The sequence below is a fragment of the Ambystoma mexicanum genome, chromosome 9 (genome assembly GCF_040938575.1).
Source record: "Ambystoma mexicanum isolate Mex_15411 chromosome 9, UKY_AmexF1_1, whole genome shotgun sequence".
Classification (NCBI taxonomy): Eukaryota; Metazoa; Chordata; class Amphibia; order Caudata; family Ambystomatidae; genus Ambystoma; species Ambystoma mexicanum.
In genome coordinates this window covers 688,486,434-688,514,190 of record NC_090931.1, presented here as the reverse complement: position 1 = coordinate 688,514,190, position 27,757 = coordinate 688,486,434, and the positions used below count along the sequence as shown (strand labels likewise).

Below are 27,757 nucleotides of genomic sequence, written 5' to 3'. Positions count from 1 at the left end.
TGGTGCGTCCTACTTATCACATCGGATGACGTCGGAGGAGGTCCTCGATGACGGCGCATCGACGTCATCGACGCAGGCGCAGAAAAAAGTTTCCGAAGCAGCACAGCTGTGGTGATTACATGTCATAGATATGGAATACGTCGGAGGATCCAATCCCCTCGAACCCTAGTTACAGGAGAAGGCACATTAGGGGCAATAATTCCAGAGCCAAGTCGAAAGAATGCTACTAAATTTATAATAGCCAACCAAAAAAAAAAAACAACACTCTGGCCACAAGGGATACCAAACCTTTCTATCAGCATTTAAGAATCAAAAAAGGGAGTGAATAAACAAAGAGAAGAACAAGTTACTCTCTTACCTGGTAACGTTCTTTCGATGGGATGGTCCGATGACGTATTCCATATCTATGACAGTAATCACCACAGCTGTGCTGCTTCGCAAAATCTTTCGGCGTCTGCGTCGATGACGTTGATACGCCGTCCCGAGGACCTCCTCCGACAGCCGACGTCACTGGATGTTATAAGTAGGACGCACGACGCCCATAGCCTCAGTTGTAGTTTTTTCCCCAGAACGTGTGCACCAATCTTCTGCCAGTCTGACCACAGAAAGCCTTGCGGAAATGTAAGCTGCAATCGCATAAGAAATTCTGTAGCGGGGTAGGCAGGGAGGGAGCGATATGGAATACGTCGTCGGACCAGTCCATCGAAAGAACGTTACCAGGTAAGAGTAACTTGTTCTTCGAGGGGATTGGGTCCTCCGACGTATTCCATATCTATGACAGACTCCCAAATCAGTACCAATGTAAGGAGGTGGGAAAGAATTTAGAATATACAAATTTAGAATGCCCAATCAAATTGCAGAGTAAAGGACCGCCTTGCCAAAGGCCAGATCCTGCCCCCGGATAGAATCAAGGGAGTAGTGACGTACAAAAGTATGGACCGAAGCCCAGATGGCTGCATCGCAGATGTTAAGAATAGGAACACCCCTCTGCAGGGCAGTAGAGGCAGCCATACCCCTGGTAGAATGGCCCCGTAAGCCTACCGGAGGGTCCTTAACCGCCAGGCGGTAACATTCGGAAATTGCCAAGATGATCCATCGAGACAAAGTCTGCGTAGTAACAGCTTGTCCAAAAACGCCTTCCAGGATAACCAATAAAGAGTTGATTGTCCACTCTAACCCGGGACATGCGTATAATATAAAAGCTTAAAGCTCTCCTAGGATCCAGCCTATGGAGCCTCTCCTCTTCCTTACCAGGATGCGGAGGAGGATAAAACGCCAGAAGAATAACCTTCTGGCTTAAATGAAATTCCGACACCACCTTCGGAAGAAAGGAAGGACAAACTCTAAGGACAACCCTGTCCTTGTGAAACACAGTGAAGGGTGGCTTAAATGAAAGTGCCTGTAACTCACTCTGCGAGCGGAAGTGACCGCAACTAAAAATACAGATTTAAGAGTTAACAGTCTCAAAGGGCAGGAATGCAAAGGCTCAAACGGAGCACCCATTAGAAACTTGAGAACAAGGTTCAAATCCCAACCGGGCACCTGGAAAGGTGACGGAGGGAACATATTAGTGAGCCCTTTTAGAAACTGAGAACTTAAAGGAATTTTAAAATAAGAACACTCTTCAGATGAGCGCTTAAATATGGACAGCGCTGCCAGGTAACCTTTAACGGTACCCACTTGCAGGCCCTTGTGGGCCAAAGAAAGCAAAAAAGACAGAACCACAGGAATGTCACATGAAAAAAGGATCCACATTCTTAACCTTGCACCAGTCGCAGAACTTTCTCCAACAGCACAGGGACTTTGTTGTGGGCCTTCTGGCCAAAAGCAACACCTCCATCGCGTCTTCAGGGAGGTCCCAATCCTTATACCTCAACCTTTCAGAAGCCAAGTGTGAAGGTTGAGGGATCTGACCTCTGGATGGAGAACCTGACACCCCTCCCGTGAGAGCAGATCGTCTCGGTAGGGAAGACGACGTGGAGGGCAGATGGGCAAGGTCCGGGTACCATGTCGTCCTGGCCCATGCCGGAGCAATGAGGATCATCCGGGAACTGAAACTCTGTAAACTCCGCAGCACTTGCAGAATGACGGGGACTGGAGGAAATGCGTACAGCAGTGGGAAGGACCACTCCACTACGAACGCCTCTCCTAAGGCTCCTCTTGGAGGAAATTCCTGCAAGCAGAACCTTTCGCACTTCCGGTTGACACTGGAGGCAAAAAGATCCACTTGAGGGGTCCACCAAAGGGTGAAGATCTCCAGGAGAATCTCCTGAGCCAACTCCCACTCGTGAGAGATCGCGCTCTGCCTGCTCAGAGCATCCGCCGTCTCGTTTTCGTCTCCGGCCAGATGAACTGCCGAGATCGAAACTTCCTGCTGGATTGCCCAGAACCAGAGCTGCATCGCCTCCCTGCACAGAGGAAGTGACCCTGCCCCCCCCTTTTTGTTGAAGTAGTGCATGGCCACTGTGTTGTCCGTCAGGATCAGCACATTCTTTCCTCGCATAGTCGGCAAAAAAGCCTTCAGGGCAAGCCTGACGGCCCTCAGCTCCAACAGATTGATATGGAGTCTGGGCTCCGACGGAGACCAACGACCGCTGACTGTCCACTCGTTGGCATGAGCTCCCCATCCTGTGAAGGATGCGTCCGTCTCGATTGTCACCTCCGGCCAGGGCAGCCAAAATGGAGCCCCCCCTTCATTAGATTGCCTTCGACGGCCCACCACAGAAGGTCCTGGGCGACCGAGGGCGGCACCTGAACGGGGTCCGACATCCTGCCGGAGGATTGAGAACACTGGAGCTTGAGTGCCCATTGCAAAGATCTCATCCGCAACCTGGCCTCTGGCACCAGAAGAATGCAGGATGCCATGAGGCCGCGCAATCTCAAGAACTCGAACGCAGGGAGACTCTGGGCATGTTGAAACTCTAGCACCATCTGCTGAATGTGGTGAGCCCTCACCTGGGGAGGAAAACACTGCCACAGGGATGTGTCGAGCATTGCTCCGATGTACTGGAGCCGCTGAGTTAGCGTCAAGTGGGACTTCATTAAATTGAGGGAGAAGCCCAGCCTGTGAAGGGAGTGGCAGGTGATGGACAGATGATCCAGGACTTGTTTGGGAGAGCGCACCCTGATCAACCAATCATCCAGGTAGGGGTAGACGTGAATCCCCCTTTCCTGAGATACGCTGCCATCACCACCATGAGCTTGGTGGAAATCCTTGGGGCGGAGGTCAATCCGAATGGCAGGACCCGAAACTGAAAGTGCGAGTCGCCAACCGCAAACCTCAGGTACTTCTTGTGCTTGGGATGGATCGGCACGTGAAAATAAGCGTCCTTGAGGTCGAGATGCACCAACCAGCCCTAAAGTTGAAGGGCCTGGAGGATTTGAGAAAGAGTAACCATCTTGAACTTGTCCTTCCTGAGGAGTTTATTCAAACCGCGCACGTCCATAATGGGTCTCAAACCCCCGTCTTTCTTTGAAATTAAAAAAAGAAGGGGACCACCATCCCTTGTTCCTCTCCGCTACAGGCACCAGTTCTATGACACCTTTCTCCACCAGGGATTTAATTTCCTGTGCAAGGAGTGGATCCAGACTCTTCAACAAGAGATTCCCCGGTGGATTGTCGTGAGGCCTCTGCCAAAAAGGAAGACAGTAGCCGTGGGCTACGATCTCCAGAACCCACACATCTGAAGTAATGGCACGCCATTCTACAAGATGCTGCGCCAGCCTTCCCCTAACCGAACTGGCAAAGCATGGGCCTCATGACTGAGCAGAAGTGGCTGCGGCGTTGCCTGAAGGCAAAGAGGCAACTGCTTGCGCGGCCTTGGCACCCCGAGTACCTTGTTTTCCACCTCTGGCACTCCTACGGTTGCCCCTTTGACTTGCAGCTCCTCTCACTTTACTAAAGGATGAGTAATAACGAAAGGAACCTCCCCTCCATTGCTGTCCCCTAGGACGAAAAGGCGTAGGTTGGCGGACTGCAGCGCCCAAAGACTTTGCTGCAGATTTGGAGGTCTGCAACCTCTCAAGGCTCTCGTCAGCCTTGCTGCCAAAAAGATGTTCACCATCAAAGGGCATGTTGAGGAGCCTGGCTTGCATATCAGGAGCAAACCCGACTTCCTCAACCACGCAAACCTGCGTATTACCGTGCTCGCCGCCATGGACCAGCTGACACAGTCTGCAATATCCAAACCCGACTGAACGGACTCACACATGGCATCCTTGCCATCCTGAATAATAGCAAGAAAACCATCCCGTTCGTCCCCTTCGGGAATATGTTCAGCTGCTAAGGAAATACAGTTCCACAGAGTGTGCGTGAAACGTGACAAGGCACATACAGAGTTGGCCGCCTGAAGAGGCATACCACCTGAAGAAAACACTTTCTTCGCCCAGCCTTCAAAACGCTTGTCGTCCCTATTAGGAGGGTTGGTAGGATACGACGCCTGCTTTGCTTGGGCCGTAGCCGCCTGCACCACCAAACTCTCCGGGGTGGGATGCATGGTCAAGTAGCAGGGGTCACTACTGGCTGGGCGGTATTTTCACGGCAAAGAATTGCCCACTGCCGGGAGACTCTCCGAAGCAGTCCAAGCTGCTGCCACCCTTCTTTGCAGAGTCATTTGGAATGGCAGTATCTGGTCAGTGGGTGGACCTTAGTCGAGGATATCCGTCAGGTCATCCTGCACAAAATCAACTGGGGGCGCCGACCACCCCAAATAGTCTGTGACCCTTGACATAAGGCGCCGATACGATGACATAGCATGGGTGTCAGGCTCAGGCCTACAGAACTTCACCTCCGGAGAGGTGTCCAGACCACCGGCGTCATGCAGTGGCTGAGACCAGAAATAATCTCATCTGGCACCGTGTCAGGAACCAACCCATCTTCAGAACCCTCTTCCACCTCGGAAATATACTCCATAGGCTGGAAAGTGGGCATTGAATAAGGGACAAAGACATGCTTTGCCTTGGCCAGAGCCTTTCTAGGGGGTACCCCCATCCCACAGGGTACCTCCGACACCACAGCCTCGAAAGGCGTCGGGTGAAACGGTGTCGACGTCGAGTGTGGCGCCGACAGCATCGACGGCTTCGACACAGGCCTCGAGAGCGGAACCCCAAGTGTGTCCTTCGACAGCCTGGGCGCCGATGGTGTCGATGACTTCCTCGGAGGCGGAGCCTCGAGAGAGCCGTCGACGACTTCAGCACCACCGGCATCGACGTCTTCTTCGAAGACTTCACAGATGCACACGGGCTCGAGCACGTAAAGGACCGGACCTGGAACGGGCATGGCTAGAACGATTCCCCTTGTCCAAGCGGGACCTTTCCCGTGAATCGTACCGACCACCCGAGTCCGAAGGCGTACGAGCGGTGTCTCTAGTACGGTGACGGCCGACCCCACTCAGAGGCACGGACAGACCGGAGCCCTGCGATTCAAGAATCGCCAACATTTTCTTCCCGAAGGAAGCCCATTCCTCCGGAGAGGAACGCTTGGTGGGATAAGAAACCCGCCGACGGGCTGAGTCCTCGGATGAGGATGGGGAAGGCGACCGATGACAGCGCTTCCAGGAGTGCCTCGAAGAGGCAGAGGAGTGGCGGGACCCACTCCAGGACCGAGACCCCCTGGACTTACAACTATGATGCGGAGAGTCGCCCCTCGAATCGTCCGTCGAAAGCCCAGTGGACCTGCCTTCCAGGGCTTGGACACCTTACCGACCGACAGCTTCTTCTTACGTTCCCGCAAGGCCTTGGACCTAAGCAACTGGCAGTCGACACAATCATCCGTGTCGTGGGCCTGCCCGAGGCACCAAAGGCAGGCATTGTGTGAGTCCATCACTGACATCTTGGACCCGCAGTCCCCACACTTCTTGAAGCCCGGACGCGGGGTAGAAGATGAGGAAGACATCCCGATAGGACTTCACAAACAAACAGGTTCAAAGAACCGAAAGAACAGAAACTCCAAAGAGTCGAGGTGCACTGAGATCTCCGAAGCAAACACGTTTGCGGAAAACACGAACTGAGGCTACGGGCGTCGTGCGTCCTACTGATTACATCCAGTGACGTCGGCCGTCTGAGGAGGTCCTCGAGGATGGTGTATCGACGCAGGACACAGACGCCGAAAGATTTTCCGAAGCAGCACAGCTGTGGTGATTACTGTCATAGATATGGAATACGTTGGAGGACCCAATCCCCTTGAAACCAAAGCTCAGAGCCGAGCATTCCTAGCCCAAAACCAAGGGAAGACCTTTGCAAAACAAAAGTTAGTTCCCAAGCATGCAGATTCAAGTGTGAAACTATTTCAAGAAGGTAACTGAAACCCCAGGCTATGATTCTGTCTTAAAGGACTAAACCTTTAGTGGCTCACAAAACATTTTCTAGAGAAGGGAACCGCCAAGATGCAGCTCACAGTGGGTGGGACACAGTCAGGGAACATTTAAGATGGGGCCAGGCTGATGGCAGAAAAAACTCCACCTCATCATTTAGACCTACTAGAGACAGCAGCAGACTAACTTCAGTGATCTTCCCCAGCTAGAGAAGGTAAAGATACATAACAAATCCACAGAAGTTTGGGAAACATTAAGGGAGACACCTTAATCCAAGCTACCAGGGTAATTCACTCAAATGGCATAGGGGTGGGCCTCAGGGCTTTCTTTGCTGGGAACAAGAGGAGAAAGGATTTTCCAGAAAAATCTAAAAAGAAAAGATGGGCAAAAGAGGCCTTAATGTGCAATTCCCCCAACTGGTGAACAAAACTTGAGTTCTCAGTGACCAAGTTCCTTTAAGGGAGGAACAGACTCGTAACACGTCCTCCGCCTGTGTTATGTACTGAATCCACCACTGGGCCAAGTGATGGGAAATAGCAGAACAGATGAGACGCATGTGTAGTTGAGACTAGCACCATACATTTGCTTTAAAATGGGTGGTTCTCCCATGACCAAGGAACTACCTTGTTGCAACACAACATTGCTTTAAAAATACTCTCCCTTAAAAATGAAAATACCATATTAATGAAAAAATGAATGCAATATGTGAAAAACCCAGCATCTTGGTAACGAGGGGTTGGCCAACTTTCACTGCCAACAATTCCGAAAGGCAGACCAACAAGTAAAGACCTGGATTTTTTGTTGAACATGTGTTCATTCTAATGACCGTAAATCCATTTTTAAAAATCATTTAGCACTTATTTCCTATAAAAGAAAACAATGATGCACCTGCACGCAGTTCAGATGCTTTCGCAGTCTGGTATTGACATGTTACTATGTTAAGACATTACCAGCTCTCGTGGCAGGAAGGCTTCCTCTTGACGGGCGACCACCATAGACACGGTCTCCCCTTGCTTTGTACTCCGTAGCATGGAGACCAGCTCCTCCTGCGTTTTCCCGGTGATGTCCCTGCCATTCACCTTAGTAGTAAAATTAGAAGAAGTCATAATTGGTTCTGGAGAGCAACATAATTTCAAAGGAGGCCAAGGCGTGAGAGCAGATATACCTGCAGAACAGGGACTCAATGCTAAAACGCGCAACATGTTACACCACCAATCAGATTTATTCACGACAGATGCATTTTTACTTGTTAAGTTCTCAGAATTATTTTGACATAATTTAGATTTTTGTTTAAATATTTGCTTGAAATATATAGTCTTTTCTCCCCTGTCAGAAACAATTTTCCTGCACAGAAGGACACAATTGCATAAGGGTGCAAAAGAGAAAGACGTGCCAGAAACACACTTGGGAATTGCTCGATGACTCAAACTCATCTAGAGGACAACCAGACACTGTGTTCCTATAACAATGGATCCCCATTAAAAAAAATCTGAGTGACGTTAGGGTGGTCAGGACCAATATGCAAAGTGATAATGCAAAGTTCTACACAAACAAATGGTGAAAAACGTTGACTTGTTCTAAGATTACAAGATAAGGCTATCGAGGGGGCAAGCAGACTGTGGATCAGCGAGGGAAGGATAGTTCGGGGTTCTGGGGTGTTCCCAAGGAAATGAGAAAGGGGAAATGGGAGGGGAACAGGGGATTTGAGGGTGTCCCCAGGAGTCAGCCGGGGTAAGGGGATGGTGGATGGAGGGACAAGTAGTGAAAATGTTCCTTTTTGCAACTTGTGCAAAGGTCTAAGTGCAATGGGAGCTGCAAAAAGGATACATTTTCAAAAATCACACAGAACCACTTTTTCACATTTAGGGGTTAACTCTCTTGAGTTGTTCTAGCCAAATCCAATTGGCGGCTTTACACAATGCAAAAAAGTTGATTAAGCATCAGGTGCTAAACTTGGAAATAGGGGCGGGCATACGATGCAGATCCTTTCAGTGTAGACTTCCATAAATTTGGATTTGGAGAGCAAAGTAAAAATCCTGATAATTAATCACCTCACGTCTGCCCCCTCTTCCCTCTTTGCGGGCCCAAAGTTCCCTAGTTATCACAGGCTTCGCGGCACAGAAAACATCTCCGAGAAGGGGGGGGTTTGGGTTGAAATTGCCAGACAAATAAAAGATTGCTTCTGTGGGGGGACATGGGGTCAAAATAGATGCTGGCTGATAAGATTACCCACCTAGGAGAGAATGCAAAGGGGCAGCCCTCTCACTTACACATCACTGTCCAGAGTTCGTAGGGATCACAGGCCCTCGAGAGGAAGCCAAAAGGTATGCGGCAGAGGCCATGAAATGGGCAAGTACTCTTCTAGAACATGATATGCCCTACCTCCAAGTGGTTTATGGACTTCCACAATGGTAGTTCAATCACACATCTCAAAGTCTCCAAGTAAGGTCAGTTTGGTTATCCATCTCCATTCTTTGCCTCCAGTCATTTGAGGAGCATAACCATGACGTAGGATGCCTAGATGCACACCCAATATTATACAGAAGTAATGAGAGTGCTTGTCGCTTTCATCTAACAGACAGCCTTAGTGTTGCCAATTTCCTCCATCGTTTATTTTCTAACGCAGCAAAAGAATTATGGCCGAAGCCTTATGCTTTTCCTCCTGCTGAAGTGTCTATTACTGTGCAACAGAGAATCTAGTTCATGTCCCATTGCGTAAGCTGAACGAAGGAACCAATAGTTGCATTTACTTGCAATGAGACAGTCACTCCGGCCTTGCTGGAGAAGAGCATTGTGTAGCTTGGAGGCGGTCTCAGGGTTGGAGGTGGAGAGAAGGAGAGAGAATCCCTGATAGCCATACATCATGCCCAGTTCAGGATTTGTTTCTTCGCAATCCCATTATCCCACATGCAGGGTTCAAATCTGAGGGGAGCTGGGAGCTATTTAGCTCCTGCTTGTATCATAGAAGAGCATGGTTAGCTTGACTCCAAAGGCTACCAGGAGGTACTTTTGACTCCTCAGGCCAACTGATGCCGAAAATACACACCCATGTCATTTTAATTCTGTGCGTTTGGGACAATCTGTAACCAAAAATTAGGACACATCTATACGACATTAAAGTCATAAATAATGGACAAAGTGAAATGTTTGGATCTTATGTTGAAGTTCCATTTGTGGAATGCTGTGTACTAGTTCATGGTTCCCCAGCGGTAGCTCCTGGTCACTGGTTAATGCTGCTTTTAACGCCTGCTTATCAACTCTCAATTTCGATCGCTGCACGTGTTATGGCTTCCTGTGGAAGAATGCATAAAGGGTATCCACATCTTATCCCAGTAAGAATTAGCTTTTTATTCGATGGGAACCTTAACACCTATATTCTACTTCTTACCAATGGTTCTAATTGAAGCACAAAACAGCCAGAAAAAAAGGAACAGGCTCCAACTCCATTGTCGATGACATATTGTAAAAAACGTAGCCAGGTAAAATCTTGTTAAAATGAATGCCCAGCAGTACACTTCATTTGGGGGGATTGAGTGTTTCTCTCATTAGTAAGTAGCACTACAGCATTGCTCCCTTTCCCGTCATGGCTAGGGAGAGCAGAGGTTCGTTGGCAGAATATAGAAGTGGGATGGAGTTGAACATCATGTTACTCTGGATTGGTCCTTTCGCTGGGCAGCTGCATGAAGTGGCATTTCCAAAATTTCAGTCTGAACAGATTAGGCCAAGCATTCTATAAGGGTATGAGCAACCTATATAAATGCCAAAAGGTGGGGAAAGCATGGAAATTGGAGAATCTAAAGCCTGCTCCATAGGCATTACTCAAATCTGACTCCACCAATGAGACACTAAGGTTTGGCATTAAACCACTAAAAATATCCAGAATTGGAAACATCTATCACTGCAAACCCCCTGTATAAATACAGATCAAAATATAACAGCCAAAAAAACATGTCACCTCCAATATCCTGTCTCCTGATTGTAGATTGCCGTCTCTAATAGCAGCCCCCTTTGGCAAAATGTTCTTCACAAAGATAGGCCCTGGGCCATGCACGGAAGAGTCTTTGGTGACCACCGTGAAGCCAAGCCCATCTGGACCTAAAACAGAAAAGGCATTATTTGTTAACATGTAGACCAATGGGCACCAAGAGAATTACTTAAGAGAGAAAACAAAGCAATCTGGGTCCAGATTTACACATTATGCAGATTCACAACATGACCTTGGGTGTTGGTGAGTGCAGATGAGCTTATGACTAGATTTACATCGATTTTAAGTGGCATCATTTTAATATAGAAGAAGTACAAGTTCTACTTGATCTCTCAAAAAGGGGGTGAGGGGCATACCTGGCAATGGCCCTCATCTCCCAGATTCCTTTACAGACACCAAATACAACAATGATCAAGATCAATTTTTAGATGGATCATCAATTCAGCTGTGCTGCTACGAAATCACCTCAGTTTACCTATTTTTTCATCAGAAACATCTTAGTTCGTCATATTCATATTAAAAAAAACTTTGGTGCTTCGAAATCCAAACAGAAAAAGTACACACAATCATACATATTTTAGACGACATGAATATATAAATACTTGAGACATTTTGCACCAATATTCAAAATCAAACGTGAAAGAATAATACGCAAAATGTAATCTGCAGGGGAATTAATAACAAAAAAAGTCAATGACTCTTCCTCGCTTGCACTAAGTCAGATATCTTACCTGTAAGGGTGCGGAAGTATGAGATGGTCACAAAGGTGGCATTTTGGCGGTTATAGACTTTTATTGTTTCAAAGAATAGCAAAAAGAAGCCCAGCTATTCCTAACAGTAAGAGAGGTTTCCCTGACTCAACCAATAAGTTAAGGATTCTGTCAGAATGTCTGAAATCAAATGTCCACCGTAGTGTCAAAACCTGTTTCCATCCCTTACACTAATCTACAATGAAGGAGAACGTTCTTGTCACCTTCAGAAGAAGGTATCCTTTCTTCTGGGTTGAAGGGTTTTATAGTTTCTTGAAAACAAGTACCATGTAGAATATTTCCTTTCCCCTGGTCTATTTTAGTGTCACCTTAAGTGATAATGTTTTCCTTGTTTCTTTCAATGTCTTACAGAACTCAGGAATCAGACTCTCTTCCTATTGCTTCCTTCTTGGATTTTGTATTTTGGTAGGGGATCCCAGACCTTTTCTGGCTTGACCCGAACTACTTATGCTCAACACACAATCTTGGAAAAGTAGAATTATCCTCGCCCGACTTCCTTGGGTTTTCTGGGTTCTCTTCTTTTGTTTGACTACCTTCATGGGTGTGGGTCATAGACTCACACTTCCTTTCTTCTTGGTCCAGTGCCAGGTAATACGACTGTGATGTAGACTGATAAGGCATGGATAGTCTTTTTTGTGGGGGTCCCAGACTCACTTATTTTCTTGTTGTTTTGGTCCACCTGATGTATTAGCCTGCCAGGTACTGCAACTATGATGATGAGGCTTGGATAGCCTTATTGGGTGTGGGTCCCAGATTCACACGTGCTTCCTTCTTGGTTTAGTCCACTTGGTTTACTAGCCTGCCAGGTACTGTGACTATGATGATGGGTCAGGATGCTTTTACAGTTAATTAGGTTTTCCTCATCGGGGTCCCAGACTCTTGATTCCTGTTCTCCTACTCGTTTTTAACTTCTGTAGTATTGCCTTCAGGCCCCTGCACCTCCTGTCACACCCACATACATTTCTTGAGGGTATATTTCTCTGGTGTCTCGGGACACTTCTGGCCTGATATTTTGCTTCCTCGTCTGTCAGCATTTCACTGCGTTGTGCAGTGGCTCTGTGAGGGAAACTTTTGTTTGGCTGGTGTGTTCTTTTCACATGTCTGCCAACTACAGGGAATGCCAGGAGCTTCTTTCTCATGTTTCTGAAGCAGGCTTTCTGCACTGGACCCTCCTTACCGTGGTGTGCTCCTGCCTTGGCTTCCCGGTTTGTCTTCTCTCGCTTCCTTTTTTCCCCCACTTCACAGTTCCTCCAATGAGGGCAAGACATTAGGTTGAGTTCTTCCTCAGTTTTTATGCAACCATCAGGTCCATGTCGACTGGACTGCGCTTGCAGCTTCTGCACAGTGTTCCTCATTCCTCTATGCCTCTTCTTCGTCGCAGTACTTCTGTTATACTTCCTGAATCTTCTTCGTCCCAGTTTCCTGCTCTTCTCTGCCTCGGTATGGGTTATTGTTTTCAGATATTGTACCTTGCACATGTACATTGAGCTTTGGGAAGGTATGGTACCCTTCTCAGGGGGAGATGGTGAGGGAGGTTGATAAGAGGGGGTTGTGTGAAACCACATTCTCTATGGAAGGTCTTCCCTTGTCCCATAAGGTTATCCCCTGCCCATGTGATCCTCCCACGGTGTACCACTGACAGCTGAACTATTGGACTAGGCCTGTACTGCACTGGCCCCATCGGAAGGGTCCTCATCTATCGGAGAAGGGACGACATCCAAGGATTTGTCACATAACCATTTTTCTGTTCTTGCCGTCGTACCTTCCTCTCACTTGGACGTACTTTTATTCTTAGTTCAATAATGACCTGTTTAACAATGTTTATCCTAATATTGTGATAATGATGTCGATACGCAGTGTTTCGGCCTCAAGAGCTAATGGTTGTGTGCTCTTTGTTCAGTATTTCAGCCTTCATCAGAACTGTAGAATGTCGAAATGTCCTATTAATGGATTCCTGTGTGTAGATTGTCTATATAAAACTAATAAATAAAGTATGCTTTGAATTTCTGTGATAACTCAATAGAAAGGTCTATCCAAAACCTCTCTTTTAAAACCCAATCATTTATGTAAACCATTTGAGTTGATTAGCCAATTACCTTAGGGCATATTCGTACTGGGGCACCTCCTACGTACGTGTTCTCCAAGGCATATTACTGTTTTGTAATTCCTGGGATGTAAGATGTACTATATTTTAGCATAAAATAATGTGCTGCTTGGGAACCTCTGAATGTCCCATTTGATCTTTCTTACCTAATGCATTCATGAGGTAGTTGTTCTCATGTCTAATCTAAGGCTCCGTTCTGCTTCCTTTGCGCCCGGGATAATGCTTCCTGCAAGAGATCTGTAAGGAACTCATGGAGGCAACAGTAAAGACAGACACAAGTGATCACAGTTCGAGGGTGTTTATTAAACTATATGCAAGTTGGAAAAACACCTCCAAACCTAGATCTAAGATGGGAGCAAGCGTCAACCATCAAATGAAAATAAGGCAGTCCTAGTGGCGCTGTGTCAAACAAAAGGGCCTATACTAAGAAACCTATTGCAAAACCTTACAACTAATACAAAAAGAGTGTGGGATAGTTTTCTAGAAAAGGAAGAAGTATTCACAAATAATATGTCAGGATGCACTAGCCTGGGACTCCTTTGCCCACATTTTGAGCACGGGGTAAGGTGGGATCTTGGAGCACAGTACAGCCTTGAGCTTCCCCTGCACGAGACGGCAGTTCTTGCAGCTACCAGGACCGTTGATAGCCAAGTGTCATTCCTCTTGAAAGTCTCTTGACTTCGAGGGCATAACGTATTCAAATAACAAAAACAAAAGTTCCTTTAACAAAATGAAAGTTCATTTCCGCAGTTTACATTGGGTGATGGCTTCCACCTGGGTCCCCTTCTTCCGGGCTGCGACCCTGCTTTACTTTCAGTCTCCCTCCTCAGGGTGCACTATGGTTTGTCTTTTCACTTTCAAATTTTAATGTCTCTTTAAACAGTTCCAGTGGACATCCGTTGGTCGGGTTCATCTTTGTCAACACACTGTTTCTTGAGACTTTACACTTTGCCCCCTTCTCGTCAGCATCCCTCTATCGGGTTCACACTTGCCAACTTCCCATTCACTTTGCTTTGCTTTCAATGATTTGCAGGATCCATCTCCCTTGCTTTCTCATGAGGCGGGATTCACTTCCTGTACTTTCTCTACAGTGCTTAGGTCAAAGTCTTTCAACTGTGCAGGGATTTTGCTTGACCTCCTGTATGACCACTTTGACACTAGATGACGGTTTGTTTAAGTGATTTATACAATGCCTCAAATGTACACGTTGCGCCTGCTATGCGAGAGAAAGTTCACGTGTTGCATTGCCAACAATAATATATTTGGGATTGATATCAATATTTAGAAACAAATTGCTTTAAAATGATGGTACAGGCTGAGAAATGTTATTTTCCTGTAACTGCGATATGAGAGATGGCTCTCTTTTTTTGTAGGATATAGCAGACCCTTTATATGATTTCTGAACTTTAAAAAGGAACCACAATGACTCAGTTTCTTCGGGGATACTTTTGATGGCATGCTTGTACTGTGGTTGTCATGGTGGTAACATAATTGGTGGTGCATTCTGCAGGTACCCCGATACCAAGCCCTAAAAGCCTTGTGCTCAAGACAATGCCGTTCGTAATGGAAAGAGTCACTGGACGTGCAGTACCATTCAGTAAAATGGAGCGAAAATACGACCCAGCTGTAAAAATCAATTCCAGCAAAATGAGCATGTGGCAAAAGTGCCACTAGCAGCAAAAGCATTAGCATAAATCTCAATTGCAACACCAATGCTAATCCCCAGAAAGCCTTGGTGAACCCGACTATTACTAGTAAAAAAAATATGATGAGCTCTGTGTTGCTTTAAAAAAAGCCAGCACTAGAAAAGCAGCGGCCACTTCAATTGTAGATCAGTGTGGTCCTCAGCACTCAGGTGATGGGAGACGAGCAGGTTGCACCGGAGGAACTCTACCCCCTCGCCCCCTTCTCATAGGTCATGGTGGGCCGTATATTTACTCCTACTAGTAAATGCAGCCCTCTCCTCTCCCACAGTCGTATCGCGTTTAGCTGTTGAAAATAATCTACAGTAGAAAGTTATTTCTTCTGCCAGTGATGATCACAGGACCAAAGTAACGGAGAAGTATCAGACACCTCCTGACCAGCAGTCCTGCCATCCCCTTTTGTAGGAAGGCACGAGCTTGCACGGGGGAATTTAGAACTGAAATGTACAGCGGTCTTGATTGGTGGTCAAACTGAGTGCAATCTCATAGGCAGAGTTTTTAAAATGCACACGGACCTGGAAGCTGTTAGACCTACAAGAAAATCTGCAATACATTATAGTGATCAAAAACAAGAAAACCTCGGGCAAAATGGTAATCATACCGCATTACAGAAAACAAATATATATATATTTTATTCTGTGCAGTTTTCCCACCCTCATATGGTATGCAGTGTTTATATCGAAAATGGTATAGTGAAAGATCATATATCGAATATTTTATATAAAAAAATGTTATAGTGAATGCATTTAGGGGTGGGCTAAAATGGTTAAATACTTTTGGGACACGGTTGGGGTGAGTTTTTAGGGGTTAGAAATGGGTGATTGGTGCGACCCCCCCAAAAAGTGCATTCACTAACATTTTTCCTTATAAAAGTTTTCGATATATAATCATTCTTTATATAATACCTCGATATAAAGACATGTAACCCCCTTATATATGGATACAAAGAGGAAGGGATGGTGAGAGAGCACCACAGAAAAAGAGAAAGGGTGAAAGAGAATATAAAAGGTGGAGAGGGAGAGAGAGGCAATACAGCCTGCCTTGCCCTTTAACCAAATTAAGTCTTCAATAAATATAAATATGTGGAAAAAAATAAACAATTACACTTGAGGACAATGATAAGCCATTACTAAAAAGCTGAATGTGTGATCTAGTGTCGGTAGTTGGACTTCTATTAGCAGCTCAGGGGCCCTTGTGTTCACTATTTCTTCCTAATGTTTATACACGTAGTGATGAAAGCCTGTAAAGCAGCAGAGTTAAATAATGCCCCATAACTGCCCGTGTAATCAGCAGATGCCCAGTTGGACACCTTGGACATGGAGGGAAGAGACACTATTCAGTATGAGCGCGCCTTGCACAGGTCTTCACTCGGTCTGTGGGACTCGGCTGCACTAGGGCCGAGGCCTGGGGCCACATAACAGCAGTAAAAGTGTATTGTTGCTACTGTGAGCAGCACCAGACAGGGACCCACTGGGGCGTACTATTGTCTCAGTCACCTTTAAAAAAAGTAACCCACCATTGCAAATGGCAAATTAATTCCTTTTGTGGCAGACTATTTGAGTAGTATCCAAGGGGGAGTTTTATGATCAAATGTGACGCAAATTGTGCATTTTAAAGAATAGTCATTCAGTAACATTGGTCAAAACTACTAGCCGCATAGTGAAGTAACCTATCAAAGTGACCCACATGGGCCAAAAAAGTGGCCCACTTTGACCAGAAAAACTGGGCCACACTAGCAGATTGCGTTTTTGGTTCGGGCATTGCCCTATAGGACAGCCCGAGCCTGGTGCCAGAGCTAGTTGGCAGCATATTTTAGTATTGGCCACTTTCAGATTAAGAATCATTAAAATGGTCTCCTATTGTTTGTTTAATTGAAATTCCTGAACAAGCGGGCACTTTATCGATTCTTATCTGAAGCCATAATGTCTCCGCTTCATGGGTGCACTGTCCACGGGGACTTTTACCTCAATCAATATCCTGCCACCAAATTAGGGATATTTCTCTGTATTATGCATGGGGTATCAAAGCTGTAAAATGATGTTTTTTTTAATTTTAATTATGGTCCTATTGGCACTAATAAATGTTGATTTGCTTATATTTTCTGCAAACATTTTTTTGTAGTAGACATCATTCAGTAAGAAACCATAGGTACTTATTTGCTGCAATAGTTGCATTGTAATAAGGGTTGGGGCAAACATGTTTGACTCTAGGCAAAGTGATCTGGGATAACCCTTTCTCTCCTTAGGGGCAATCTTATGCCGCTTGCTGATGGACCCCGCCTAATCCTGGACCAGCAGGTTGGTAAATGTGTGGATGGAATAATGCATGGAATGTTCACTTCTAAGCGCTGTAACCAGTGGAGTAACTTTGCTTAACATGTTGGGGGGGACATGACCTCTAAAGGAAAAGTTGCCCCAGCCAAATGAATGGGGACAAAATGGAGTGCCACGAAAGTTGGGGGTGACAAACACCCCTGACCCTCCCCTAAAATTACGCCCATGGCTGTAACCAGCGAGCATCCAAATAACGGAAGGCATAGAGAAAGAGCAGGAGTAATCACACTATGCACACAATGCATAGCGTCGGGCATTGGGTACTGGGGGCACCCAAGAATCTGGCAGAATGAGCTAGAGAGGCAAGAGGATGGCTGCTCAGCCCAACAGAAGAAAATATGCGAAATACAGATTTTCAGCCTGTCTGCTAAATAGAAAAAGTTGGAAATTAGGCACATTAGTTTTAATTTATTTGAGCTAATTTCTAGCTAGGAAACCTCAGAGCAGCAAACATGTTAGGCTTGGTCAATACTGCAGGATGCCAGATAGTGCTGGGATAAGAGCTCGCTTCCCTGCAGGAAGGTGCTTCAAGGGCCAGTATAACTCTGTCGGGGGTGTAACTCTTAGTACTTTGGTACTCAAAGCAGATATGCTCCATTTTTTACGAATTTGTGCAAACACGAGGCCATTTTGTGGTTTGACCCAAAACTGAACCTCGACAGCTTCAAAAGAAGGGATGGCAGGAAATACAGGGTACTTGTGACTCCACTCCATTTACCTTTCCACCACAATCATCGACCAGCTTTTGCGAACTCAGCTTCAAATTCAAAAGTTGAAGAGTGGGCAACATCTCTTTCTCCTTAACCTGAACATATGGCATACATGATCTTTGTCAGGAAACGTGCACATGGATCATAAAGGACTGCATGGCCAATCTTAACATTTCCCCTTGAACTGGCATCTAGAGAAAAGGGATTTTTACTAGTTGCTAAAACAGAAATGAATGGCATTCCTATAAAATGTATATGAAGAAAGGACAGTGTTCTGTCTGGATCATCCTCAACCTCAAGGTGCCTGCTGTCCCCTCAGAGACCAATATTGCTTTTTCCTACGGGGAGGGGAGGAGCTAACACATGGTCACCAGCTCGCACTCGGCAGCAGCTAGCAGCCCTCGGCCAAGTATCACTAGTGGAGCTATGGGCTGCCCTGCCTCACTGCCTTTAAGCTGTCCACAGCCCTAGAAACGTCACAGGTCAGTCACCACTGTTGGGGTTTGCAGCTCTGGAGTGGTATGTTCAGAAACAATAGATGGAGAAATTAATAGTTACCATAGTGACTAATGTACTCTTAGTCCATAGTCCCCTTTCCTCCATACTATATGGGCGTCCCTCACGAGGGACAGGAGACGGAACCTTTTTCACCAGAAAAATCTTCTTCCCCTTTAAATTTAGGGGCATGCGGGGCACGGCCCTGCTAGCATGCGCTCCCCTGACTCCGCCCACCGGCGTCACTCCTCAGCCCCCACTGAAGCATCGACAATTTGCAACACTGCCTAATGACACCAGTATTATTAGCGGGGAGGATGGTGGGATGCATGGAGGAAAGGGGACTATGGACTAAGAGTACGTTAGTCACTACGGTGAGTAACTATTAATTACTCTTACGTCCCGACCCCTTTGCTCCATACTGTATGGGCGATTACAACTATCAGGTTTGTCAGAACCGCCTGTCCAAAAGCTGCGTCTGACCTAGAGGCGACGTCCAGACAGTAGTGTTTGCAAAAAGCCGAGGTGGTGGCCAAGGTTGCCGCCCTACTGATGACCTGCCACGGCACATGGCTTTGGAAGGCAATAGCCGTGCTCTTAGCCCTGATATAGCATGGGCATGCATATTGGCAAGAACCAGCCTGTGTTGCCCCTCATAGCCATCCGTGATGGCCGCGATCATCCACCTAGAGATGGATGCCTTAGAAGCCTGATAACCTAGCCTTGCCCCTCCGAAGGTGACAAAAAGGGCATCCGACTTGCGGAAATCCTTGGTCCTGTCCAAGTAATACTTCAGAGCACGCCTTACATCGAGGCGATGCAAGACTCTCTGAGGTTCATCCTTGGGATCAGAGAAGAAAGTAGGTACAACCATCTCCTCGTTAAGGTGGAAGGCGGATGGCACCTTGAGTAGGAAAGCAGGGTGTGTCATGAGGACCGCCTTATCCTTGTGAAAAGTGGTGTAGGGCATGGATGCCACAAGAACCTGGATCTCGCTGACTCTGCGAGCTGAGATGAGGCCCACGAGCAGAGATGTCTTTATGGTAACCAATCTGATGTCAGCGGAAGCCATTGGCTTGAATAGTTTGTGGGTCAATGCGCCCAATATCACATTGAGGTCCCAGACTGGGTGAGGCCTCTTTACGGGCGGATAGTCTCTCTGGAGGCCCGTCAGGTGTCGCTTGCCCACATGGTCAGAGGAGGAAAAAAGACCCTCCTCTGAATTTCTGTAAGGACCTATGACTGTCCGGTAGGTCCGACGAGTGTCTATGTGCACCCCAGAGTGTGCGAGGTGTGCCGAGAAGGAGAGGACATCATCCAAAGAGCACTTGTGCGGGTCGATCTACTTAGAGCTGGCCCAATGACAGAATCTAGACCATTTGCTCTTGTATTGGCTCTGGGTAGCTCTGCTTCTGGCGCTCTGAATGATGTCCAGGTTAGCCTGCGACAGGTTCAAGTGTTTCAGAGTGGCTTGCTCAGGAACCCCACTGCAAAGGCTCATTTGTTAGGCACAGGGTGGAGAACCCTGACTCCCTGCTGTGTCAGGAACAGAGCTGGGACCAGCGGTAGGTGAATGGGAGGCCTGTCTGATAGGCTGAGCAGCTCAGAGAACTATGGTCTCACCGGCCACCAGGGAGCTATCAAAATGACGCTGAGGGGACATGATTTCTTTATCCTGCAGATCACCCTGTGGACCAGGGGGGTGTGCGGGAAGGCATACGCCAAAATGTAGTTCCAATATAAGTGAAATGCATCTCCCAGGGAGCTGGGGCCCTGCCACGAGGCAAACTGCTGGCATTTCTTGTTGTCATTGGAGGCAAACAGATCCACTTGTGGGATGCCCCCATCTGAGGAAGATTTCCTCCAGTATCAGGTTGTTCAATTTCCACTCGTAATTGTCTGCCCCAGTCTGCTGAGTCTGTCCGCCTCCAGGTTGGACTCCCCCAGGAGGTAGACAGCCATGAGGTAGATGTTGTTCTCCAGTGCACATTCCCACATGCTGATAGCAAGGTTGCACTGAGGAGGAGATCTGGTACTCCCCTGCTCGTTCACATAGTACATGCTGGTGGAGTTGTCCGTCTGTGTAAGTACTGTCTTGCCCTCTATGAGAGGGAGGAAGGCTTTGAGGGCCAGCCATATGGTCTTCAACTCTAGCCAGTTGATGTGGGACTCCTGCCGGGTCCAGACTTCATGGACACTGTGGTTGTCCAGAGTGGCTCCCCAACCCTCCAGTGAGGAGTCCGTTGTGACAGTGACCTGAAGGAGAGGCTGCCGGAAGGGCTTGCCCTGCCGCAGGTTGAAGTCCGTGGACCACCAGAGGAGATCCAGGCAGAGAGACGTGGGAATGTCCACAGGCTCCAATTGTGAGCCCCTATCATGATTCCAGGAAGCTGCAAAGTGCAGCTGCAGTCTCCTCTTCCTGAGTCTCGTGTGGGGTACGGCCAGAAGGACCGCTGCCATAATGCCCAGTAGGTGTTGGTACCCCCAGGCTGAGGTCACAGTCCTGGAGAGGAAGTGAGTAGTAGATCTCTTGATGGCCATGATCTTGTCCTCTGAAGGGAACACCCTCTCAGAGCCGGTGTCCCAGATGAGGCCCAGGAAGGTCAGCTTGAGATTGATAGTAAACCCAGGTCGTGGAGTGTGTTCTTAAGTGCGTAAGCGGAAGGTGTGAAGAACCGCCTCCAGAGATGAGGCATGGACGAGCCAGTCCAGGTATGGGTAGATGTGGTGGCCCTGGGCCCTGAGGAGAGCTGCCACCGCATTCATCAGACTGGTGAATGCCCAGGGGGCTGAGTTGAGGCCGAAGGGTAAAACCTTGTACTGGAAATGGCAGCCCATGATCCTGAAGCGACCCTCGGAAAGGACTGATGTGATTGCCAAATCGGGACGTGTAGATGTCCTTCAGATCCAGGGAGCACATCCAGTCTCCCCTGTTCAGCATCTCCACAATGAGAGCTGGCGTAACCATCTTGCATTTTTGTAGAGGTAGGGAGAGGTTGAGAGTGGACAGATCCAACACAACTCTCAGGCTAGCCTGTTTCTTCTTCTGTATGGCGACAATCCTGGAATGGAAGCCCAATCCTCTCTGAGAGGCTGGGACTTCTTCCACTGCCTGGCTCTCTACAAGGGACCGGACATCTGCCAACAGAGTTTCTGTCCCAATCTATAGGAGAGGAGGGGAGGAGAGGGAAGGACCGGTAGGCGGTACCCCGTGGAGACTACAGATAGGATCCAGGGGTCCAAAAATGTTGGCGCCAACATTTCACGTGAGTGGCAAGCCTGCCCCCCACCGGAGACACGTGGACTCAGAGGGGAATGTCATGCCTTTTTACCCTCTGAGGCTGCTGAGGAGGAGGGGGGGATTGGAAAATCCCCTTGCCCCCCTCTTTTGTTGTTTCCTCCGATGCTGACGCAGGGAATGGTCAGGTTATCTGGACCTCCGTTCCTGGAAGCCTCGGAATCCTCCAGACACCCACCCCTTGTCAGAGCGTGGATTGGACTGGGTGTAGGTCTTGGGCGTGGCCTTCGTAAGAATAGATAAAGACTTAGCTGTCTGCGAGCTGTTATTCTTTTTATCTAATTCTTCATCCGTGGAGGAGTGGAAGAGGTCACTAGCTTTGAATTGAAGGTCCAATATTCGTTCCTGGACATCCGGGTTGAACTTAGTAGCCCGGAGTAAGGCCATCCTTCTCATGTCCGTGGTGATGCAGATAGCCCGGACAGAGGTATCGATATGGGCCATTTAGGACCCCATGATGTAGGATACTACCAGCCTGGCTTCTCCTAGTCCCACTTTGAAGCGAACCTGGCTTTGGGGTGGAAGTTCCGGGAGAAAGTCCGCGATTTCCCACCAGAGCCTTTGTTTAGCAACTGCCAGCATGGAATCGGCGTTGGCTTGACGCATGTGCAGGGAGGCGTTCGAGTACAACATTTTTCCTGTACACCTGCAAGATCTTCACCTCCTTGCTTAGCAGCGCTGAGGACGAGGTGGCCGAGGATGACTGAGGCTTAGAATAGAGTGACGCTGCAGCAATCGCCGAGGAGTGCGGCTGCAGATGAGCTGAAAGCAAGAGTATATCCCCCTCTAGCTGCCTGTACTTGGCGTCGAGGCGCTGATAGACAGGGTGGGCCGAGTGCAGCTTGAGCTACTCCTTCTTGGCCAGGGCGACAAAGTGCTTCTGCATCGGGGTGTCTGTCTTGGAGGGGGGCCTTAGCGTGAGACTTCTGTCAGGACCCCCTCCTCAGGCTGCTCAACCTCGGGCTGAGGAAGGCTCAGATAATCTGCCTGGGCCGCAAGGCGTTCGTGAAAGGCCCTCACTGACGATGGCATGTCAGCATCCTCCTCCTCATCTGTGTCCGCCTGAATGCTCGGAGGATCCAGAACTGGTGGAGGGGTACTGGGCACCGAGGGTTGCGGTCTAAGAACCAGAGCCTGTGGAACTGCATGTACTGCCAGAGGCATGGGGGCTGGAGCAGGATCCGGCAAAGGAAGGGAGGGCAGCGCTGGGGCCCGAGGCATCATAGCCATTGGAGGAATGACTAAGGATACCAGTGGGGTGACCTGAGGGAGCATGTCCCTGATAGCATCCCAAAGGATAGACCCCATATGGGGTGTTTGCATCAGCGCCAGAAGCCTTTCGAAGAACCTGTCTTCAGAGGCTGGGGAAGAGGCAGGAGATATTGACGGAATGGCCACGGGCTGTTGGGGTCATGGCACACACTGTCTGGGATGCAGGGGGAACCTGCCCTGTACTGCTGCTGCCACGTACCTGGTTGACCACAGTGCCACCTTGTAACTCATTCTTTGACCTGCTCTGCTAGAGGAGGTATCGGATGAGCAGCCATTTTGTCTGGCGCTGCATCCATTTTGTTTGGCGCAGCAGCCATTTTGTTGAGCTGCGTGCCACATACCAGAGTCATGGTGCCTGGCTCGCTGGAATCAGCCCCGTCCAAGACGCTTGGTGTTGGAACGTAAGGCCTTTCCCGCACCTCAGGCTGGGGCCTGGAGGGCATAATGCCCTCCGCAGAACTGCCAGTAGTGCTGTGTGAAGGCGCCCCCCCCGTCAGACATGATGCCGGTACTGGGGTGTTGCCCCTCGTGAGTGACCACAGTATAAGAACCTTGCAGTCCCTCAGCACCGACACCGGAAGGAGCAGGAGACCCCTCGGCTGTAAGGCCGGTAGCTGGACTAGTCTCGTAACGTGCGCTTGTGCTAGAGCCCAACAGGCCCCTCCCGGTTGGGCGCTTCTTCGGAAAGGAATCGCCCTTGCGGGTTCTATGCAAGGTCCTTTGGAGGCGACGTCTAGAAGAACTCCCTACACCTAGCTAGTCTGTTTTTCAGCGCCCGAGGTGTCAAGGAAACACATGCGGAGAAACCTTCCCATCCGTGGTCGGGGCCAAGGCAGCGGAGGCAAAGGGCGTGGGGGTCTGTTGTGGGGAAGAGCCCCTTGCAGGCTGGATACCTACTGAAGCCTGTTGAAGTCGACATGCGCCGGGGAGGAGTGCGGCGTTGGAGGACGAAGTATCTAGGAGAAAAAAGAAAAGACAAGATAGAAGAATATCTGGGGCAAGAGCGCGTGGTATTTTATGGCCGAAGCCAAACCCAGCAACGCTGGTGAAATCGGTCTGCTACCGTCAACGCCAAAAAGGGGACTGGCGAGTGGGCCCGGTGTGCAGAGTAAAGGGGAAGAGAAGATTTTTCTGGTGAAAAAGGTTCCGTCTCCCGTCCCTCGCGAGGGACACCCATATAGAAATGAGGAAAGGGCACGGGAAGTAAAGTATGACAGTGAGGGCTACCGATCTTACTTTTAACATCCTGCCACCCAAGGACGCTTTTCTGCACTCATCTCGTGTTTGTTCGTATTTTAATCAGGACTCTACTTGCAACTTATACCAGTACCAGGGGACTCATTCAGGGTGCACGATTGCTCTATGCAACAATAAGAACAGTTAAAAAGAGTCAGATCAAGGTATTAGGGCTTTAATTTGTGTCTGCGCCCCTCAGTTTTATCAGAGATTTCAGAAGTATATACCGTTTGGCACATAATGCAGTACCAATGCAATGACCGTAAAAGGACTGAATGCCCTTGCCAATCCCAGTGTGCTGTGTGGGAAGCAGTGCCTCCACCCGATAACAGGCCCTAGAATGTCAGCAGTACATCTGCCACGGTCATGGAGGTCACTCTCCTGGTTTGGAGCCTATTGAATCTGATATGCCCCCTTACCTTCTCGAGAGGACAGCAGGGGGGCAAGCAAGATGACACAGAGCAACAGCGGTTCAATCCCCGGGTCTGTGCTTAGAAAACTCTGGGTATTAAAGGCGTTATAAATAACCTATCATATCATATCACCTTCTACCTCTAAACTCATTTTCTTCGCTTTATTTTCTTAGCCTAACTCCCAAAATTGAACCACACACTAGCTTGATGATTCCTTTGCTTTCACAAAAGTCTATAACAGTAGGACATTCTTGGCAGAGAGCCAAAACAGACTGGGAAAATCTCAATCAAAAATTAATGTGATCTAGCTCTTCCCTTGGCTTTAAAATATACGATTTTTTCCTAGAGCAAACAAAGAATTATTTTGTTATAATTATTAAATATATGATCCCTTACCATCCCTATTTTCAGCACTGATTCAATTTCGTATCACTGCCCACACTGGCATTCTTGTCATAAATCTTTTCACTTTGCAAACCTTGCACAGAAAAACTCAATAATCTCCAGACCATCAAGGATAGTTCAAGGATTTTTATTAACAGGATATCACTTCTTTGGATTTCGCCAGGTTGTACAGGGTTCAAACTAGTAGGTTTCCTTGCCTGGTCCCTCGACCTCCTGTAGACTCCCTCCACCTTAACCCATGATTCCCCATCAACCAGGGCGTGGTTAAAACTAGAGTTTGGTAGCCCCTACTGACTGTTCTAGTCTGAGCTACAGGTGAGGGCCTAAAAGCCAAGGTTTTTCCTATCTTTCTGTCACCCTACTCCATCCCCCTCTCTCTTTCAATTCTCTATCTTCACCCTCCCACCCCCTCTCCTATCTCTCACACCCGAACACTTATTCTAAAGCACACTCTCACAATCACAGCTTCACTCTCTCAACTTGGCACCACACCCCATCGCACATTCAAAACCATAACTGTACTAGCATGCACCATGGCAACAGACTCCTTAATACGCTGCTCCACCTCCGGTCCTCCTTTTACTCTGCATCCACACCACCCGACCTCACCCGGTTCAACCCATTTCACTACTATGGGTCCCGTTTCAAGGCTCCCTCCTTCCCCCTCACCAATTGGTGGTGTTTCTCACCTGACTCTGTGTGCCAATCTAAAACGGAGGTTGGGTCTTTGGATGGCACAGATTTTTAAAAACACGCTAATCCTGCCCCCTTTCCATTAACTAAACATCTCTTCATGTGGTCTTTGCGGCTTGTTCCAATTGGTGTCTATTTTGCTTTTCATTGCTGCTATACCACGGTAAATTGCCTTCCTTCTGCTCCTTTGGGAGAATTTCTGTGTGCCGGATTCCCGGAGGCCATGTCTTGCAAGCGGTTTCCTTTTGTGGTACGAAATGTCGCTTGAACGCCACCTTGTGGTTCTGAAAAACTCAGGCCAGCAAAAGGGTTCTAAGGTATTGGTTGATTGCCAATTGTATCAAGATCAACACTCAAGGCACATTTAGAGGGTTCGGGGACTCAGGCCCTCCAAATTCCCTCACCCCACCTCTGGGGTAGAATCTGCTGTGGCTTATGCCCTGGTAGGCTTCCTGTGCCTGGATGGGAGGGGTAACCTGACACTGTCACAGTCTACAATTATCTCTCCATCATTCTTTCATGCCCACATCTTCTGCCATTTCATCTATTCCTAATCCTTTAGTGCGAAGCGCTGTTGTGCCAATCAGAGAACTAATCTTGCTAATCTCACAGCAGCTCCCTCCGATCCTATACCGGTTTCTCTAATCTAATCTATGTAGTCAATTCTTCTTTCTTATTGGACTTGATACTTCAATCTTTCACTCTGAAATTGCCCATCCAATGTTATACCCAGCTCTACTTCCATTCCTCTGTAAACTTTCAATTATATGGCTAGTCAGCAGCTCGTTATTTTTCTGGACTCTCATCCATCGTTGCTACATTCAGGACTCGGACTTTCAGTTCTGTTGAAAATCTTTCTGTAAAGAAAATAACTTAATTCTGCATGTCTGCCTAGACATTCTTAGCTTCCCATAATTCGACAGTGTGGTTCACTTTATTCCTAAAAGCGTTCTTTAAAACTAATTTCTTTTTCTGACCCATTATAGCTGACCTCCTAATTATTAGAAACTTGTCCTACTCAGTGTGCTTTGGGCTGTGCAAAGCTCACCCCGCCCTCTTTTGCATGATGTTCTGCCCTTGGTCCTCATTCCTTGTTGATCAACACTACAAGTTTGGCTTCACAAAAGGCCCCTTTACGTCTTGGCTGCCATTTCTTTGCTGACAATGATCACATCTTTATCTCCTCTTTATTTCTGAGATTTGCTTCACAGGAATATCCTCCACTGTCTATCTTAATGCTAAATCTAGGATGGCTGACCATCTCCCGATCTTAAACCTCCTACAACTGAGAGTCGTGTTTCCAATTGGATACCTTTGTGCTCGTTTATCACCGGACACTTGTCTTCTTCTTTCCATTCTTTTCTTCTTTCTGCCCTGGAATCCTAGTGTCCCACCTGACAATTACGTCAATACACGTATCACCTCTACTTCTATTTGCATGACATCTGTAAAATCTCAAATTTTCAGTTGGCTTAAATACTAAGTCTTACGTTGCCATGCTGACTTTTTATTCTCCTGATTTGTTTTGCAAAGCACACTCTTCCTCCCATTGAAACTTATGTTTGACTCCCTTGTTTGCCTTCATTTAAGGCTCTGTTCTTAGCTCGTGTTTCCTCTTTGCATTTCACTAAAATGTGCCCTATTATAGTTATGTCTACATATCTGCCTTCCCATTACAGTCTTTAAGTGTCTCCATGGATGTGTTCCTCCTTGCTGGTCTTCACTGGGTTATTTGTACGGTGCCAGCCAATCTCGCAGGAGGCCAACTCATCGCATCCGGTTTGCAAAAAATGTTTGCAGCATTTTTACTGAGTGCAGGGTTAGGATACATTTGTTTCTCATAATGGGAGTTGGGGAATGGTGCGGGGGGGGGCACATAGGGAGAGTGCGGGAGCTAGCCCTCCCTATAAAAAATAAAATAAATACCGAGAAATGACCGCAACGAGTTGGCATCCTGTGAGTTGTACCAGATCCATTTTCACAATACGTCATGCTCTCCCCACTCATCTACTTGGGTTTACCTCATTAT

The 27,757-nt window shown here is 47.8% G+C and overlaps 1 protein-coding gene across 3 annotated transcripts in view; it reads right to left on the bottom strand.

The window, feature by feature from the left end:
- Positions 1–27,757, bottom strand: part of PARD3B (par-3 family cell polarity regulator beta) — a 2,582,324-nt gene that overhangs the window by 1,469,696 nt on the left and 1,084,871 nt on the right. For all 3 annotated transcript variants that reach the window (XM_069615556.1, XM_069615558.1, XM_069615557.1), the window contains exons 9-10: positions 10,267–10,406; positions 7,262–7,390 (exon numbers count right to left, since the gene is read on the bottom strand). In XM_069615556.1, the coding sequence (XP_069471657.1) occupies positions 7,262–7,390; positions 10,267–10,406 (269 nt within the window). The remainder of the gene's footprint in view (positions 1–7,261; positions 7,391–10,266; positions 10,407–27,757) is intronic.